General features: G+C 38.1%; 4 protein-coding genes across 7 annotated transcripts; 1 reads left to right on the top strand and 3 right to left on the bottom strand.

Annotated features, from left to right (window-relative positions):
- The first annotated feature begins 832 nt into the window (after positions 1 to 832).
- On the top strand, positions 833 to 5,924 carry LOC18591391 (sugar transporter ERD6-like 6). The gene is made up of 19 exons (XM_088809242.1): positions 833 to 1,197; positions 1,293 to 1,639; positions 1,753 to 1,815; positions 1,902 to 1,991; positions 2,077 to 2,136; positions 2,237 to 2,302; positions 2,388 to 2,453; positions 2,556 to 2,631; positions 3,015 to 3,079; positions 3,167 to 3,259; positions 3,440 to 3,520; positions 3,637 to 3,721; positions 4,134 to 4,180; positions 4,288 to 4,350; positions 4,441 to 4,500; positions 4,646 to 4,711; positions 4,798 to 4,857; positions 5,195 to 5,309; positions 5,547 to 5,924. Exons 2-19 carry the CDS (start codon positions 1,445 to 1,447, stop codon positions 5,657 to 5,659), a joined length of 1,464 nt encoding a protein of 487 aa, XP_088665368.1. The 5' UTR covers positions 833 to 1,197; positions 1,293 to 1,444; the 3' UTR covers positions 5,660 to 5,924.
- Positions 5,925 to 6,704: 780 nt separating this feature from the next.
- On the bottom strand, positions 6,705 to 8,815 carry KCS4 (3-ketoacyl-CoA synthase 4). The gene has a single exon (XM_007017488.3). The coding sequence runs from the start codon at positions 8,525 to 8,527 to the stop codon at positions 6,980 to 6,982; it is 1,548 nt and encodes a 515-aa protein (XP_007017550.1). The 5' UTR covers positions 8,528 to 8,815; the 3' UTR covers positions 6,705 to 6,979.
- Positions 8,816 to 9,620: 805 nt separating this feature from the next.
- LOC18591389 (Maf-like protein) lies at positions 9,621 to 13,331 on the bottom strand. 4 transcript variants are annotated; one of them, XM_007017485.3, is made up of 10 exons: positions 13,197 to 13,331; positions 12,950 to 13,021; positions 12,797 to 12,871; positions 12,483 to 12,566; positions 12,025 to 12,105; positions 11,313 to 11,382; positions 11,144 to 11,235; positions 10,454 to 10,495; positions 10,282 to 10,362; positions 9,621 to 9,875 (listed from the first exon to the last, which is right to left on the bottom strand). In XM_007017485.3, exons 1-10 carry the CDS (start codon positions 13,221 to 13,223, stop codon positions 9,804 to 9,806), a joined length of 696 nt encoding a protein of 231 aa, XP_007017547.2. In that variant the 5' UTR covers positions 13,224 to 13,331; the 3' UTR covers positions 9,621 to 9,803. The 4 variants fall into 4 exon arrangements, with proteins under 4 accessions (XP_007017547.2, XP_088665369.1, XP_007017549.2 ...); XM_088809243.1 differs by having other exon boundaries at positions 10,298 to 10,362; XM_007017487.3 differs by lacking the exon at positions 12,025 to 12,105.
- Positions 13,332 to 15,034: 1,703 nt separating this feature from the next.
- LOC18591388 (protein RADIALIS-like 3) lies at positions 15,035 to 16,061 on the bottom strand. The gene is made up of 2 exons (XM_007017484.3): positions 15,714 to 16,061; positions 15,035 to 15,343 (listed from the first exon to the last, which is right to left on the bottom strand). The coding sequence occupies exons 1-2, from the start codon at positions 15,968 to 15,970 to the stop codon at positions 15,322 to 15,324; spliced, it is 279 nt and encodes a 92-aa protein (XP_007017546.1). The 5' UTR covers positions 15,971 to 16,061; the 3' UTR covers positions 15,035 to 15,321.
- Positions 16,062 to 19,417: the final 3,356 nt, after the last annotated feature.

The following is a 19,417-nucleotide window of genomic DNA, read 5'->3' as shown; positions in this document are numbered from 1 at the left end:
TATTTTCGCTTCTCGGTTGTTTCTCAACAAGTGTTATCTTCCGAGAAGGAAAAGTATCATAGCTTTTTGACGCTCCACGCTCGGTTACAGCGCGTGTAGTAGCAGTCCCACGAACTGTTTACCGACCTAGCCCAATTCAAGCGGGCCAAGCCGTAGCCCTAGTTCATAACTATGCCGCAGGGTCCTGTACAAGGTACAGCAAATCAGTCTAGGTCGTACTAGTTTGGCCCAAAACGTTCTCATTTTGGGCGCCCGGCCCACTAGGAAAGTCTTAGTATTTTAAGGAAAGAAAATTCATACAGTTTCTAATTGGACCGACCAGTAAATAACATTTGGTGTGCACATGTCCCACGGTATAACTAGTTAATCAGTTTCTGCTTTTTCATTACCAGGGCCCAACCTCTTGCCTTGTTCAGTTTCTCATTCATATTTTTCAAGTGGACCCTTCTAAATTTCTTGTACCAAGGTTACAAAATCAGACAACGGTAACTTTCTTAACTCCAACGAAGCCGATTGCCAACTCCCAGGTTTTCTCTTGATTCGCTTAAACAGCGAGTGACTGGTAGTTGGACTTCCAATCAAACAGCATGACCACACTCCTTGGCGCAACCAATGTTTTTCCACTTACAAACATGGAAATGCATAACGAGTCTGGACTGTTCCGAAAGGGCAAAAAGGAGAAGTTTCAGACAAATGGGGTCCTTGTTTTTTAAGTTTTAACCTGCTAGGATTTCGATTTTTAGATATATTCGGCACGCCGAGGTTGAAAGTGTTGCTTATGTGCTACTGATGCATCATCACGTGAATATATATATACATAGATCAAATCTGATTACTTTAATTTAACAAGAAATCAAACTGTTGCTTTGCTTAACTTGCTTTCAATGATTGAACTTGGTTTATATTTTACTTCCATTTCTAGAATCTTAGTTGGACATTGATACGTTTTGCAATCATAGGAACAACCAAAGGCCTATTCCTCTCTGGTAAAAGAAATTCCTTGACTCTCAAACAGAACCAAAGATGGTTTTTCAATCAGTAACTCTCTCTTTCTCCTCTTAGACATCAATAAAACAATTTCGATTCAGGAGGGCGTGTGACCCCATTTATGGTAAGTTTGAGCTGGAACTCACGGACCCTTTCTATTACAGCGGAGCAAATGGGCTACGAGACACGTTTTACACGTCTGGTTCTCTGGTTCTGATTTCTCTTTTTTCTATTTTCTGGTTGATGGTATTTTATAATTAATAGTTTTTTTTATAACTCCATGTTTTACTACTTCCATGTCCCAGCTCATAAAATCTTCTCTCTCAGCATATATCCAATCTGAGAGCCTAAAAGGACAAACAGAAAGGCTCCTTTTTCTTCTCTCTGGGTGAGCAGAGAGTGTTTGCTCATTGAAAGAGACTGTTGGTATAGAGAGAGAGAGAGAGAGAGGGGACAGATGAGTTTCAGGGACGATTCTGACGATGGGAGGGATCTACGGAAGCCGTTTCTACATACCGGAAGTTGGTACCGGATGGGTTCCAGGATGGGGTCCAGTATGCTGGGCTCATCTCAGGCTATTCGTGATAGCTCCGTCTCTGTTGTAGCCTGCGTTATGATAGTTGCTTTGGGTCCTATCCAATTCGGTTTCACTGTAAGTTAAACTTCATTTTCACTTGCCTTGCTTCTTTTCTGATCTATCTTTAAGGTTTACTATCATTTGAAACAAGAAATGAAAGTTCTGAACTGGGTTTAATTTGTTTGTAGTCTGGTTATTCTTCTCCTACACAATCTGCAATCATCAAGGATCTTGGCCTAACAGTCTCAGAGGTGAAACTTATATATTTAGTTTTGGTTTGGTTATCTGGGTTTTCTCCTTGATTTACCTCAGCTAGTAAGTCTTATTTTTGGGACAGTTTTCTCTATTTGGTTCTTTATCAAATGTGGGTGCCATGGTTGGGGCAATAGCCAGTGGTCAGATAGCTGAGTACATCGGACGAAAAGGGGTAATCCAATCACTGATTTAGCTTCACATTTTTGTTTCTTGTTTGGATTTGGATTGCTAATTTTAGCTTCTTACATTCATTGCAGTCTTTAATGATTGCTGCTATTCCTAATGTAATTGGATGGCTTGCTATATCTTTTGCAAGAGTGAGTTCTGTTGATTATATTATCCAGGCTTCATGTAGCTACTTTGGTAAAATATAACTTGATCATTTATACTTAGAATATCACTTTCTGCATTTTGCAGGATTCATCTTTTCTTTACATGGGAAGGTTGTTGGAAGGTTTTGGTGTGGGAATAATCTCTTATACGGTAATGTGGAACTATGCTTTGGTTATTTAGATTGCACTTTTCTGCAAACAATGCTGAGAGTATTTGTTGTGTTAATCATGTATAGGTGCCTGTCTATATAGCTGAGATAGCACCTCAAAACTTGAGGGGGGCTTTGGGTTCAGTGAATCAGGTTGGCTCTGGCTCTGCTTATCATGAGTATTGTTAATGAATATTTGTAGAAGGCTCTAATCACTTATTAGACAACTCAAATTTTACATGTTGTACTGTGTAGCTGTCTGTCACAATTGGAATAATGCTGGCCTATCTGCTGGGACTTTTTGTTCAGTGGAGGGTACTTGCAGTTTTAGGTAATTATCCCACTTTTTGTTCAGAGAATGATCTCATATGGCTCAGTCATTTCAATATTACTTCTCTAGCCACTTCTTGTAGTGTGATGGTCAGCTTTTCCCTCCACATTTCTGAGTCCTGTGTAAAGCTTTTACCAAGAAATTTTATGAGATTTGAACATTCTAATTATATCACCATTCATTTTCAGTGCTAAGGTAGTTCACATTTTAAATTTATTGTTATATTGCTTTAAATGAGTAGTTGAAGTCATTCTTTCCTCTAAGAATGGGAAAAAGTGAAAAACTGAATGTTAGACTTTCAAGTTTCTAGATGATGGCAATGGGAAAATATTCAAAAGTAACTATTTTTACTGATGGAAATTGCTAATTTCTTTCTTTGGCAGGAGTACTTCCTTGTACAATTTTGATACCTGGTCTCTTTTTCATTCCAGAATCTCCCCGATGGCTGGTAAGCTTGAGAAGTAGATTGTTTACTCAAATATGCTCAGATAGATAGTTATGGTTACCTGATTCAAGTTTCCATTCCTAATTTTAGGCAAAAATGGGTATGACAGAAGATTTCGAAGCTTCTTTGCAAGTTCTCAGAGGTTTTGATGCTGATATTTCTATTGAAGTGAATGAAATCAAGGTAATTATAAGCAGTTAAACAGCTTTTCTTCAATTTCACACCTTTCAACCTGGTCAGCCACCTCTATATTTTCAAGCTCTTGTTTAAACTTCTAATTCATTAGTAGGTATCATTCTGCCCCCTTCCCTTCCCTCTTTCTCCTAAAGTTACTGCTTTAGTTAATTTTTTTTAATATCACAGAGGTCTGTAGCATCAACAACTAGAAGAACTACAATTCGATTTGCACAACTCAAACAAAGGAGATATTGGTTCCCATTGATGGTATTTTAATCGTCTCAAAAGTTTTATTGTGACTTTTCATTCATCTGAACTGTCCTAGGACTTGATAGCACCAGGAAAAAAGAGCTTAATTGGTTTCACCGGCCGATGTATTTCAGGTTGGAGTTGGATTACTTATGCTGCAACAGCTTAGTGGCATTAATGGTCTTCTATTTTATTCCAGTACCATATTTGAAGCTGCTGGTAAGATTAATCTTGTTTCCCCTCTCATGGAAACATTTGCCAGACAAGATCTGTTGATAGTATTTGTCATTAGCGCTGGTTATTTCCTTAAACCGATTAGAAGTATGTGAAAGTGGATCCCCCTTTTTGCCAATCCTCCTAAAGAAAGAGTTATGTGCTAACTTCTGAAATTCAATGCAAAAACTCAGACAAACCTAAGATTGCTGATCTGTGTATGCCTGTCTTGTAATATTAGTATACTTTGTTTAACCATATTGTTTCAAAAGTGTTTTGGTGAACAAGGCTATCAACAGTTTTGTGTCAGCCATCTTTGTTGGCTTTACCTGACTATTCTTTTTCCTCCTCCTCTTTTAATACCACAAGTTTAGCGTTCAAGTTAAAAGGCTTAACCAGATACTTTAACCTTGAACAGGGGTTAAATCCAGCAATGTAGCTACCTTTGGACTTGGTGCCGTTCAGGTATAGCTTGGAGAAATGTCACAGCTTTTCTTTTTTTGTTAAATTTTTCTGTTCACAATGAGAACTTCTAAACAATTTTGATCATAATCTGAATCATGCATGGTTAGGTCGTTGCTACTGCTGTAACTACATGGTTGGCGGACAAAGCAGGACGCCGGCTCCTGCTTATAGTAAGTTTATTCTACTTTTGTTTTTTGTACTTTGTTGGTAATAACCTAGAACCAAAACAAGAGTATTGGTTTTGCCTTTTCTTATTTCAGGTCTCCTCTTCTGGAATGACTCTCAGCCTCCTAATTGTTGCAGTATCATTCTATATAAAGGTAATATAATATGGACTGTGGAGGATTCTGTTGACACTAATGCTCCCCGCCAAATAAAGAAAAAGAAGTAAACTGAAATTATATTGCCTTTTCCATTTCTTTTACAGTTTTACCTAACATGGCAATTCTTGGCTAATTGATCCAGGACGTAGTATCTAGTGATTCTACCCTTTATAGCATTATGGGCATATTGTCAGTAGTTGGAGTTGTGGTATGTTACTTGTCCTTTTTGATATGGTGTTATTGCTTTGAATCTTTGTTGCTAAATCGTAATTGTATAATTTGTTCTTCTTTCAGGCTGTGGTGGTTGCCTTCTCTCTAGGAATGGGGCCCATTCCTTGGGTTATAATGTCAGAGGTATCAACATGCTGTGTTATTTAGCATCATCTTTCATCCATTTAATTGATTTGCTATGTTTACTTTTGTCATATCTGATGAAATGGGTGGCAGATGTACCGAAAATCTAACTCTTAAAGCTGCAAGCTTTTACATAGCTGATAACATACTTATTTTATCAAACCTAAACCAACCGTTTACCAGAAAAATTTTGGTTTCCAATGTTTTCACTCAATGTCCATTGATCTTCTCCATGGAGTGCTGATTCTTACAGCATAACCTCCAGTGTAATGGGAATGATAACCATGATCTCCCTTTTAAAGTTGCGTCTCCCGATTTTGCTCATGTCCCATTGCAGATTCTTCCAATAAATATCAAGGGTCTTGGTGGAAGTATAGCAACGCTTTCCAACTGGTTCTTTTCTTGGGTGGTTACAATGACTGCCAACCTGCTTTTGGATTGGAGTAGTGGAGGTCCTCTCTCTCTCTTTCTCTCTCTCTCTCACACACGCACACATCTACCCTCATGCACCCACACTGAATCCACCTTAGACAAAGTTGATAGTATGACAGAAAGCAAAAACCAGAATATCGAATTTGCCAAAGTTTAGAAGATTTTTAAATGTTAAATGGCTTGGACACCCTAATAGGAGCTACGGTATTACTGCTTTCTCTTCCTAATTAACTCAAGCTCCCTCCACCCTTCAACAGGAACCTTCACGATTTACATGATCGTGAGTGCTTTCACTATCCTATTTGTGGCTCTTTGGGTCCCCGAGACAAAGGGGAGAACACTGGAAGAAATCCAATGGTCTTTCAGATGAGCTTTTCTTCTCCTTGTTACATTTTGCTTAGAAGAAGCCAGTTCTTGCATCCATTTTCAAATTATCTCTCACAGGATCTCTAGATGTAAAATTTTTGTTTGCAATTTATCTTCTTTTTGGCATAGAAAAAGGCATATTCTCTGGCTAGCATCTTCTGTTCCTGGCTTTGTATTTTTACATGACTCCGTTTCATCCTCAAAACAAATATCTGTATTGTCTGCTTATGTGAGTGATTAAATTCATTTATATACTTTCGACGAGCAAATTGCTTTCGCTTTCATTTTGACTCTACGTAGAACAGATTAAGCTGTTAGAATAGAAGGCAAGGCACTGGCACCAGGGTCTCCAAACTCAAGTCTTTAAACAACTGATATGATTCATATACTGCAAGTGGTCGTGTTTGGTTTAAACATTTGAAAGAGATGTACAGCTAACTGCTTCGTAAAGGTTAGGTGAGGCCTACCAATGGCAGATGTCTACCTTACAGTTCCTTGGGCCCAAATTTTTGGCAGCCAATGTGACCTCAAATCAAACTAGAGAGATCGTTTCTAGTATCACGTTCATGCGTAGAATCCGAGTCTAAAAAGGAATCTAAGCTAGTACTCCATGATTAGATGTTTCAGTGTCAAGAAATGTGATCATTGTACGTTTGTCTTACGAGTTTGTCTCCATCTTTTGACAAGGATTGTTGCGTAGGAGAGTAACTGTCTGATAGTAGGCTGATGTGAAATGACAAAGCATATGATAATGGGGAAGCATTCCTTTGAAGATGCTAGATACCCTTCGCCAAAGGCAGCAAGCATCTTAGAAAAGTGCAGCTAAAGATCAACATGTTCTTCCCCTGTTTTGAGGATTTGTCTTTCTTCTCTTCGTCTCCTTCCGACCACAAACCTAGAAATGATTGACAGGCGTAGTTTGCTAATTTAAGCTTTTAATATAAACCTAGGCAGCTAGGCAAGATATTCTGTTGTTAATACAGGCAAAGATTGCAGGGCAAAGAAAGATGAAACACTCTGATGGCACATTGATTAAAATCTCGTAAGTATAAATCAAACAATCCTGGATGTATTAGTCTCAAACAGGTCAATGACCAGTAAAATACAAGAAGTGTTATGGTACAAAATGAGCGAGTCTCACATGATAGTACTCCAGACATGCATGCAAGTTCAAAAAATGAAACACAAAGGTATCCACATTTGATAACAAGCTGAGGAAAATGACTAAGTACACATCAAGACTTGGATAAAAGCAATATATTCCGGTCTACCTTCCAATTAATACTGTGTCTGAATGTAGAATCTAACTTAAAATGTTGTTCACCTAGGTACTTATTTTCACAGGATAGTTATCAATGCAATCTTCCCAGGGACCATTACCAGATGGCTTTACATTCCTAAGTGCTTCCCAGACTGCACTATTACATTTGAAACCACTTCCAAATGCAATTTGCCAGACACGGTTGCGCTTCCGCATCCTCCCCTTAGCCTCAATGTACGCCAATTCATACCAAATGGAGCTCGAAGAAGTATTTCCGAAACGATGGAGAGTCATCCTGGAAGCCTCCACATGTACCGGTAGCAGCTGCAGATTCTTCTCCAGCTCATCAATCACAGCCCTTCCACCAGCATGTATACAGAAATGATCAAATGCCAACTTGAAATCCGGAATGTAAGGCTTGACACTGGCATTGAACAGTTTCTTCACCAGCAAGGTTGTGAAAAACAAAAGCTGCTCACTGATTGGAAGCACGAGAGGGCCCAACGTGGTGATATTGGTCTTTAGCGCACCTCCAGCAATTGCCATCAAATCTTTAGACAGTGAAACACCCGTCTTCCCTGCATCATCCTGCTCCTGATACACACACCTAAACGCCTTATCATCTGCACCACGATGTGTCCTCACCACATGAATAAGCTTATACTTAGCCCGCCTCCGATCCTTGGACTTATTCGACAGCAAAACCGCAGAACCCCCAACGCGAAACAAACAATTAGGTATCAGCATAGACTTCTTATTCCCAAAATACCAATTCTGAGTAATGTTCTCAGTACTCACAACAACAGCATACGTATTCCTGTGCACCTGCAACAAATCCTTAGCAAGATCCACTGCGATAACCCCAGCGCTACATCCCATCCCACCTAAGTTAAAACTCCTAATATTTCCCCTCAGCTTATACTTATTCACAATCATAGCCGACAACGAAGGCGTTGGATTGAACAAACTACAATTCACAACAAGAATACCAATATCTTTGGGGTTGACATTCGTGTTCCGAAAAAGAATATCCAATGCCCCAAACATAACCTCCTCAGCTTCTTCCCGCGCCGCCGCCATGGACGGCGTTGGAGGAATATTGTGCATTGCTTTAGGCACATAAGTCTCTTCTCCGAGCCCCGAGCGCTCCAAAATCTTGCGCTGGAACTTGAGAGACGATTCATCAAAATCACCAGTTAACCTTGAGTGCTCCATGAAACGACCGCAGGGAGCTTTAAGATGGTCCGGAGCACGGTAACAAGAATAATCGACAAGGTAAACCGGTCGGGGACGGGTCATGATATACACCGTTAACCCGAACACTAAAATAGCAGAGCAAATGATTATGCTGACTAGATTGTATTTAAGGTGAAGCCATAACTGGCGTAAATCATCGAGATTCATTTGAGAACCTTCGATTGAAATAACCGCGATTAGAGGGATAAAACAAAGGGTCAAAAGATTGGAGATTAGATAGTGGTAGCCTAATTTCACGTACTTGAGATTGACGCTTTGAAGGAAATCCGGGAGCCTTCGGGATTGTTGGATCTGAACACCGACTGAACCGCTTCCCGAGCCACCGTTTCTGGTGGCTGCGCCCCCTTGGTCCATGATACCGACCTTGTCTGTTACCACTAATGAACCCCGAGGCGGTTGTCTGGCGGGCTTTAGACGGCTCTGAAAAGTTGACTGGCAGAATCTAGGAGGTAGATTTCCAGGCCTCCCAAGGTTAAAAAAACAGTTGTAATGTTCTGGGAATTGGAAGCTGAGAGAGAAAAGTGCAAAGATGGGTATCTAAAGAGTGCGTCTTGAAGGTGGACTCTTTTCCTTTGACGTGCGTTGTGTCTTTTAACATGGCAAAATGGTAAGAGGAAGACTTTTCATCATTGTTTCAGGTTACTATTAAAGATTGGTTCTTTTTTTGGGATTAACATCCACGTGAATTTTCGTGGCTTTGAATCATTTTGTTTTTTTGTTTTTTTTTTGGGTTTTTTCAAAATTGCCAGCTATGAAAACTCGAGTCGGTAATGGTAGTTGATGTTACTACTACGGAACTGTCAGCCCTCGCCATTGCCAACGACGCTAACGGGATTAACGCGGGGCCACCTATGATGAAGCGTCAGAGACAGAGCCCGTTCAAGTTTTACAACGATAAGCTTTTGTTTCTGTTCAATGTTTCTTTTGATGTTTCCTTTGTTTAATCAATCGTGCATTTATTTCATAATTTATGCAAAATCACGTGGCTAAAACTCATAAACGACTACGGACGGGACTTGTTCGATCAAGTGATGGAAGCCTGGAACATTGTCAAAGATGCTATGATTTGGTACAAGAAAAACCTGCCCGAGCTATGTCTTAAGAAAGTTCGCTTTCTGAGTGAGAAATTCTTGATCTGTCACACTGATTTGATCCCTGGGAACCAATGGAAAAGGTGGTTATGGCTATGGCCGGCTATGGCGGGAGCTGTCATAAATCCAAGCAAACCACATTGACATGACAATGATGATGCTGCCACTATAGAAACTCATCCTCTGGTTTTCTTAACCCTTCCTTCTTTGATGCTTCTCGAGTAAACCTTCAATACTGGCAAGTTTCCTCTCTTTTATTCTAAATTGAAAGTGATCAAATTCACCTAGTAGTAGCCCTGTTATGCCGACATATAGACAGAGCTTTGGATGTAAAGTGGCGTTGACAGTAGAGGAGATTAAGCAAAAGTCTGCCCTGGATAACAACTTTTAAGCGTCAAAAGTAATGCGCAATTGAGGGGGGTATGGATGATTGATCAGAAGTTAAGAACAGTGAACACAATTTGAGGCAAAGTACAATGTCTAACACAGACTATCAAATGCCTTCAGCTTCATCAATGGAACCCAAAATGATGCGGCTCCTAGAGGGCTTCCTTGATGAGTTTCTCGGTGAGAGCTTTGGGCAATCCCATCACACTGTCTGTTGTCCCTACCTGCATAGATACCAAACGACACTTTATCTACCTCTGATTTTTGAATAGATTTTTCAGTAAATGAGAATCCAGCAGCTACCACACAAAAAGATGCTGTTCAGATTGGACGCATGCACAATAAGGGAATCCAATCTAAGGTTTGCTTTGAGAGATTTGAAAAAGGTTTGCAGGGGCTATCAAGGCATTCTATCAAGCTACTTTGTCATGTAAGTATTCATCTATTGCCTAAGATCACACGTTTTGAGCATGTCGATTTTACAAAGTACCAGACAACTTGGAGGGCAAATCATATTCACTAAATCTTGCCTCAAAACTTTTTAGAAAGTGGCACATTCTGCACCAATGTAAATTATTTACTCATTTGTTAGTTCCTCACCACGTGATTCACAGAAGTAATGAAACTAACCACTTGTTTAACATACGGCTTTATCAAAGGGTGCTCGATAAGCAGTCCTCCAGCAACATGTAGTACAGTCCCTTCCTCAATCTGAACAACAAGAAAGAAAACAGATAAAGAAATTTGATATTGCTCATGCAATAAAGGAAAAGGAGGGTGACAAAAGGAGAAAAATTCTTACCAGTTTCTCAATAACCTCATCTGGTATTTCATGGAAATATATCTGCATGGCATCACAAATGAAAATGGTATTAAGCCACATCTGTATGAACATTCTTTTGTCACCCTTACAATATGTATAAACTCTACAATGGATCCCATAATTCCAGCTTACAAGGCCTACACAGTGCAGATCTTACTGATGACTGTTTTTAACACTATGGGTACATGATGATTATGGTGAATGAACATGCATAAAGTAGGTCGAGCAAAAGACATCCATCATAATTATTTCATATGCACTTGATGCTCTTTCTGTGGCTACCATAGGTTGATGCAAGTACAAATAATTTGACTAAAAAAAGCTGGAGAACAGTTGCCAACACACACAAAAGGAATGAAAGGACATTGAAATGAGAGTGGAGTTCAAACAAAACATTTTCATTATATATATTCATACTTGGAAACAGTGTTTTAATATGTTCATCACATATGTTAGGGTTCTTAAAAAGATATTTTTCTCCTGATTAAACTCCTTCAAACAGCTGAGAACATAAATACATAGTGAAATTACATGACAGCACATCATTTAGTTTAGGTTTCTCTGATGCTCTCCATTCATTAACATCACAAAAGTTTGGTAATTACTCAAGCAGGTGCTAAGATTCCTTGTTTGGCACGTATTCAAATCAAGAATGAAAGCCATTAATACCTCCACTCTATCCCATTCCCCTTTTCTGAATCCAGTTTTAAGGTTTGTAACTAGAACAGATCCCACAGTTGCAGCGTGCCCACTGGAATAGCCTGCACATTGGTAAATGATCAGTAAAGTTTTGAAAGAGTAAAAAGTAGGGATTGGATTGAAGAATATCAAGACAAACCTTTTATATATTCACGTGCTTCTTTCTCATTGGCTGGTTTTTCCCTTACAGCACCTTCATAGACCACCACCTCAAGATCATTTAACAATAACAGTAAGGAATAAAAGTGGAAGAGTTATTATTCCTACAACATGAAAATATCAAATGTATCTATGCTTAAAAGCATGAATTATCACCAATTGCCATCTATGGTTGAGGATACATTTCGCAAATGCATTTAGGCACACAACACATCAGTGCAAGATATGCCCACATGGCAGTCCTGCACATATTTTACAGATTATCTAAGTTCTTCCACAGAAAAAAGCACTGCTACCTTAAAGGCAATGGTAATTGGTAAATCTGATCAATTGTGAGACATTGGCCCCTTAAAATATTGAAAAATATGGTCAAAAGAATTCACACTAATTATGAAAAAGAACTCATGAGTTGCAGCATCTATATAAGGGATCATTAGAATTATATGGACCTGCTGATAGGTAGAAGATGGGAAATAATTGGCCTATATATGGTTCAGGCTTGAACTTCCTTCCAAAGAGCCATAACATGTGTAACAGATATAAAATAGATATTTATCAGCAAAAAAGGGTTTATGGTGGTAATAGATTACTTATGAACAGTTCTTCAAAAGTTTGACACATAAAACAAAGACCATATAGCATAATTAAACATGTCAGGAACTCTAAAGCATATCAAAGGAATAGATTTATACTTGGTCAGAAGTAATTAGTAATGTTGGCTCAGCTTCCTTTATGTAATCACCAATGGGGAGTCTGTGTAAGATGGCTTCTGCCTGAGAAATTTTCACCAGCTAAGTATACACCAAGACAATACCATGCAGCAGGCAAAAGCAGCAGTGGAAACAGTTAACCAAAAGTGCATGCATGTAGTGAATTAAATGGGAACATACAAAAGCCACATTTTAAAAGCATATGTTATATGAAACTTGAATGGTCCCTTATTTAGGCCTACTTTTCTGATTCTTTTCTAATACATCTACCAAAGATCACAACTAGCTTCTTACCAAGAGAAATATGATTTAAACTAAGCAGCCCATAGATTTACTTCCTCCAAAAATATATCCTCAGGCCATAGATGGCATTTGGTGAAAAAAGGCCGGATTGTCTAAAAGGGGAACACGGTGAGTGACTAAAAGATATCAAGACATACTGTGTCAGCAGCAATCAAAATAATTGGTCTTTCATCCTTCTCTTGGTTATTGATAGTTTGTAGCTTTGATAAAATAGAATCAGCCTGTGATGTCATTCACACTCAAATCAATAACAGAAACACGAAAAACTCCCTCTCCAATTCACAATACGAAAGAGAGAACAAGACCATAAAACACACCCACAAGCACATTAAACAAGATGGTAACCCTGCTCAAAGCAAATGATATAACATTGATTTCAGACTCTTAGATCCTTCTATCAATCACAACAATCATCCCAAACAAGCACTCCACAATAAAGTAAAAACGGAACCTTTGCTTCAGCAAGAGCTATGACCAACTCCTCTGGCGTCTCCTTTCTGATACCTTTCTCGTCAATATCTGCACTCTACAAAAGGAACTAAATTGAAACTTTTTCTTTCTAATTACATTAACCTTTAAATTTCCAAAAGGATATGAAAATTACCATGAGTGTGAATTCATATCCCATTTCAGCTAGTATTTTACGACGAGCTATGGAAGATGACCCCAATATTACCTGCATTACAGCAAAATATTAATTAATTAAATATTAAAAAAAAAACCTCCAAAATTTTTGGAAAGCCACTATTTCTTCTTCTTCTTCTTTTTGGGTTTAGTCCTTCGTATAAAAGATTTACGACAAGCAAATAAAAACAAAGATATGTTCGAGCAAGCATACGATTTTAGCGTACCTTAAACGGAGAAGTTTTGTCTTCCATTTTTGTCTTTCAGTTTTGCCTTCGCAAAGGTCGAGCGAGAAACAGGGTTCAGAGAAGGAAGTGGAGACGGTGTGGTGGTGCGCGTGTTAAGTACGCCGACCAAAATAGGAAACTGGTCTCAAGCCCTAATTGTCGGGTCCAGGAGTTCAGGTTATGGGCCATTAAGCCCACCTGGCTAGTAAAACAAAGTAAAATTTTCTTTTAACGTGAAGCCCAAGCCCATGCCCCGTCAAACTTAAGATTTAATTGAAAATCTGGAAAAACTTATTTACACAAGGTTTTTTTTTAATTACAAGGATGAAATTTTCGATTTAAAATTATTAATTGCTTGTTATTTATATATTCAAATCACCCATTAAATTAAAATAAAAAATTAAAAAAATACTATAAAGTTGGAAATTTATGTCAATTCTTAACAAAGAATATGAATTTAGAATATCAATAAAATAATTATTTCGTCCTCAAAAAATAAAAATATTATTATATATTAAAATAGTTCAATGACTTCATGTTAATAAGACAACTAGGCGCAGTTGGAAAAGTAATTATCAAACAGTCATCATATTAAATTATAATTAATTTATTAAATTTAATTATAATAAAATTCCGTTACAAATTCAACTCGTGAGAAACATACATAAAGGTCATATACACATGTTAAACACCATACGAAACTTAAGTCAGTCGGCTTTTTGTTAATTCTTTATGTTTGTATTTATAACCTCGATTATAACACATATTTAATGAATTTATTATAGCTTTAATTGTTTCACTATTTTTCTTTAAAGTAACTGTTTCACTGTTAATAAACGGTTTCTATCTAATTTATATTAAAAAAACAATTTTTTTTTTCTAACTTACTATAGTAATAATCATGCCTTACTTTTGTCTTGCTCACCTTCCAACACATGCTATGTATGTAAATTACCATTTTTTTTTCTTCTTCTTCTCATGCTTTTTGTAAAGTCAAAATCTATGAATCATGCATGATCTGTAGTTTCCTCAAGGCCTTTTGTATACTCCATGGGGTATAACCATCCTTGCTAAAGCATTCTCAAAGCTAGTCAAGATTCTCTCTATACCCATTATACTCCATGGGGTATAACCATTTTTGTATACTCCATGATCTTTTCCCTCTTGATCTTTTTCTCCTTGTACCTATATGCAAGAAATAAGACTGAAAAATCTTTCTTCAATTCAAGTTAATCAGCCAGCATCTGATGCTCATACGTATATCATGACAAGCTTGACCTGATAATAATATCGTATCTTTGATTTTCATTGTAAAATGTATGTTCATACTAATATAGGATTAGGAGTATATCTCTATTTTATTGAGAGAGGGGGAAGAAGGAGAAATCATCAAAGACTACTGGTTTAAAACTTCCCTATATCTACCTAAGAAATGAAATACAGATACATGCAGAGAAAGAGAAGAATGGCTTACAACTTGAACTGTTGGTAATGGAAATGATACTCAACAGAAAAGACAATTAACTTGTGATATCTAGCAGGGAGAGGTGTTCACACACATTCTATTACTCCCTTCTCTTTCTCTTTAAACATAAAAAGTGGGCTCTCCTTATTTTCCGCATTGATTAAAACTTTGGTGAGAAAAAGATGGATGATGTTTAGGTTTAGTGGCAAGGCGTACTAAATTTGGATATTTTCACTTTTATGTTTCTGTTTATGAATATGAATATATCCAAGTATTAAATTTACAAAGCCTGTGTGTTCTTTAATCCATTCTGCATTAAGGTATTGCAATATATATCTGGGTATTTCAAGTATCCATGTATGGTCAGATGATAGAAGACAACAACATTTAATCTGAGGATATTCATTAAAAACAGGAGCATACAAGGAACTTTGGGTCATGTACCAATGCCATGAGTTTATGAGTCATCCATGGTACATTACACGAAGCACATATACATATAAAGGAGGTATCGGAAGGTACAGCTATGATCAGGAATGAAAATGAAATAAGGGCGATACATTTGTTGCTTGTTGCTCAGTGCTGCATTTGCTTTATTAAAGGTCAAGATTGATGGGCTAATCTTTGTTTTCCACGTACGGTTCTGGTTCGTATACTCCACTAAAGCCTGAGATTCCTCAGCCTGCGCAAGAACAAAAGAAATCAGTCCTGGCCATGAGGAAATCCAACAATATACACCAAATAATGCTTGAAACCTATTCTTTTGACTTAAGGCTCAGCCACATATTTAACTAGCAATTAAGTAGTATAATAATGTTAAGCTAGCTAGGCATGCATTAATTTAGTTAGTACTGTATGAAGTACATTGATACGAGTAAAAGCAAGCCTTTTATTTTCTCAACTTGCTTAGATATGAATTCCTGAAATTCTGACCAATTACATCTGGGCAAAAGAAAAAATAAAAGTTGATGGCGGAAAGACTCTCTGAATTAACATTCTTTGAAAGTGAAAATACTGGGGAAAGAAGGTGTGAAAAGTAGTTGTAATTTTACCTTTGTTCTTCATCCATGTAACTGTATCCTTTGCTTCCTCCTGCTTTCTTGTAAGGGGGTAAGGGCACTTGGCCAGACTCAATCTGCTTGATGTCTTCGACAAGATTCTCGTAATGCATCTTGACTTCCTCCACGGTTTTCCCTCCAACTGCCCTGGCTAGGTTGTGCCAGCGGTCCGGTGTATCCTTGTCATAGATAGCCAAAGCATTCTCGAACAACTTGTTTTGCTTCGGTGTCCATGTCGAACCTGAGGCCATTGCTGAAAGCTACAGTGATAAATCAAGAAGGATCAGAGAAAAACACAAAAAGAGAAAGAAATGTAGAATGATTGTGTGCGCAAGGAGACTGCCTATGGTGCTCCTTATATAGTAGAGGGAGGAGAGAGAAAAGGAAGGGGGAAAGGGAGGGCTGGAAATGGTGGGCCGGTGGGCTTCTGTCTGGTACTTAGCTGTTGCTTTCCTTGCAAAACAGCGGGACTTTGTAAAAACCTACGTGGTTTTACTTTGCTTTCCAGGTAATTTCATGGTTTTGCTGCAGACTTGAACCTCAAGAAACTTACTCCTGGTCGGTTTTTATTTACCCGAGAAATATTTCTTCCTATATATTTCACTTCACACCCTTTGTTTTTCCCCTCACACATTAGTAACCGTCACTAGCCAATAACATATATCAGTTGGCTTTCTGGGATTTTGTTTATACAGTGGATGATGAATTCAGCCGGCGGTTGCAGCAGGCTGGAAAAAAATTTTCTCATCATGATTGCCACATAATGAAACAGAATGGAAAGGGTCTCTCGTGATAAATGTGCTGATCAAACTGATTATTTTTGTGGACAACACTTCATAGAAAGGATCAAAATCCAATATATTTAAGGTGTTAAATCTGTGGCCACCATTAGTTTTGCTGGTTGAATGCTGTGTCCAAACCCCCTTTTCCCGGATACATGCTCTTAACCAAAATTTATGTACAACAACTTCATCATCACTCGAATCGAAATCAGCACTTTGTTATCTACTACTTCTCAACTTGTTTAAACATTTAAGTAAAATGGTGTACCTGTATCAAGAAAATCTCTTCGAAGTGAAGTTATGAAAAAGCAACTAGTTTCAGTACGTAGGGGATAAAGTAAACAAAGCAAGCAGAGAGTGCAGTACGCCAGTGGTGCTGCATACAAAGTATGAGCTACAGCCTTCATCAGGGTGGGTCCAGGTTAAATCCAGTGGCTGTGCTCTTTAGTGTTCACGGGTGCACCATTTCTGCCCCAGTAAAATCTTCACGTTTAGAGTGCTGTTGAGCTGTATTTACAGAGAGAAAAAGGGGAGCACCCTGCAGCCCCCATTCCCCCCTCCCTTCTTTTATTTGTTTCTTTTTAGGCGTTTTGTGTGTTGTGAATCAATCTTAAACGTGACAGAGGCTGCCCTTATTTTGTTAGTTGTTACTCTCCTATCAGCAACATTCCAAAACATTTTTAGCTGGCTGCTAGATCTTTCCGTACAATTGTTTGTGCTTGTTCATGTTTTTTTCTACTGAGAATAAGTCAACAGGTGTATCTCTTTTACCATGTAAAACTTTGCAGCCTACAGTAACAATCTGTCTGGTCTCAGATACTAGTAAAATTCTTTTGTCACTTTATTCACTTGTTTGTTTGTTTCTTCGTTTATTTAGGCCAATTATTGAAGGAAAAACAGTATAATTATTGAGAAGGAAAAGGAAGTAATTTCAAACTGATCCTTGGAGTTTATGGATTTTTGGTTTCTGGAAGAATAAGCACCCCCAACCTGAGGTTTCATAAAAATTAGCAGTTCTGCTTTCACAGGCTGCACCCAAATTTTCCTGAGCAATAAAAATTTTGGCCAAGTTACGACAGTGTCTAGAGGTGCACTCAAAAAACCACAGCAATCTTTGTATGCTTATCGACATTTTCTTCTGTCTTCTAATGCAAATGGGGATTCCCGCATCAGTAGCTACAGTATAGCTGTCATGCCTGGTGGATTATAGAAAGACATACGCATTTGATGCTCGGCAGTCCACTATCTCCAGCAAGCTTTTGGCATCTGGGTCATATGCCTAAGCTAGCAAATGAAAGTGTGATGAGATATGAGTCATTTCGTTGCGGTGATTAAACCAAGCAAGTCATGCATTTCACTTTGTTTTACAGTGCCAATGCTGGAACCGAACCCATTAGATGTCCCGGACTCATCTTGTACCTAAACTCCCTGGAAAACCATCATGTGGCCCCATAATAAATAACTTCATGTACCCTCAGGAAACAAAGGCTAATTATAGATTTGATCTCAAGTAAGTTAAGTAATTGCTGGTAGTGGGCCAGGCACTTGTTTCACTTTAGAATAACAATGATCCTAGAACAAAATGAAGGCAACCGAAAGTTGCCACTTGATCATACGTTGAATTGATCCAGGATGGAGGATTAGCAAACTCATACTACTATATAACTTTAGCTTGGCAGAAAAATCTGTAGTCATGATTTAGGAGACCATTATGCTATAATGCTACTGGCCAGAGAGACATGCTTGTACCCTTGCGGTACCTCTTTATGGCTTCTTGTCAAACTTGACAGGCTGCTAAATGCTAGTACTTCAGTATAACTCAATAATTGTCTTACACACATTATAACAAAGATTCCTGAGGACCAATTGACCATCAATGAAATGGTTAAACTTCATTCGTCCTCTAATTTGTATGAAATCACAATCAAAACTATCGAATGACTTACTCGTGCACATGACATTGGTGATCGATGGGCTTGAGATGTGTTTGCACCAGAAAGTACTAGTACAAATTTTTCCCTCAGAGAATATTACTATTTATATTACAGTAGATAAAGGATAGGAGCCATCAATTCATCTTGTTCTAAACCAATTTGGATACAACTGTCATGATAAAGCTTCCTGTGAAACGCAAGGTAAGTATATCGTGGTTTCTTTGTGAACATCGAAAAGGCTTGGTTGTTTTGCATGCAATTAAAAGCCTATTTTGCTTTGGTTTGGATATCAACTGGGGCAAGACAAGAGCTTACGTGGTTAACCATGAGCGTTTCCAACTTTTTGGGGAATATCTGCAAAGAAGATCCATTTCAGGCCCCTATCTTTTTGATGATTAGAATCCTTATCATCCACGTCCACTGCAGGAAGAATTTTTTTTTCACATAATACATTTCTTTCTGATTCAAGATCTTTAAGGCCCTTCCACTTTTCCCCGGATAGCCTACCATTCTTCTGCAAGTTGAGGGCTTGGGGCTACGGAATCCAGGACTTTATTTTAGGGGAAAGGTCACCATTCTAGACCTATCAGTATGAAAAGCACATAACCTATAAAGGTGGTCCTGTTTAACTCAGGAAGGAATTTTGCTAAACTTGCTGAAACCAGATTCTTTGAGTTTTTTTAAGTAAGAGGCTCAGAGTTAACTTTAAATTGGAATGCTAAGTAAATTCCACGTGGGAACAAGTAACAATGGACTACTTCGTAACTTGTATCCACTGTAAAGCAGTCCATTATTTCTTCATTCTAATGATATCAAAGAGTTAAGCCACTTGCATAGGGCTGTGTTCTCACATTATTGCCACAAATTTTGGTCGAGATAAATGATAGAAGTCATCTGGTTTTTCTTGCTAGCCTCTTCTGTTATAGATTCTAAATTAATTTGGCTTTGTACAGATTAGAGAAAACAAATCCTTCAAGCACAT

Source organism: Theobroma cacao, chromosome 8, assembly GCF_053813885.1.
Source record: "Theobroma cacao isolate CCN51 chromosome 8, ASM5381388v1, whole genome shotgun sequence".
NCBI classification, from domain to species: Eukaryota; Viridiplantae; Streptophyta; class Magnoliopsida; order Malvales; family Malvaceae; genus Theobroma; species Theobroma cacao.
Note: the sequence above shows the minus strand (reverse complement) of the source record. Positions and strands in the feature narration are given on the sequence as shown.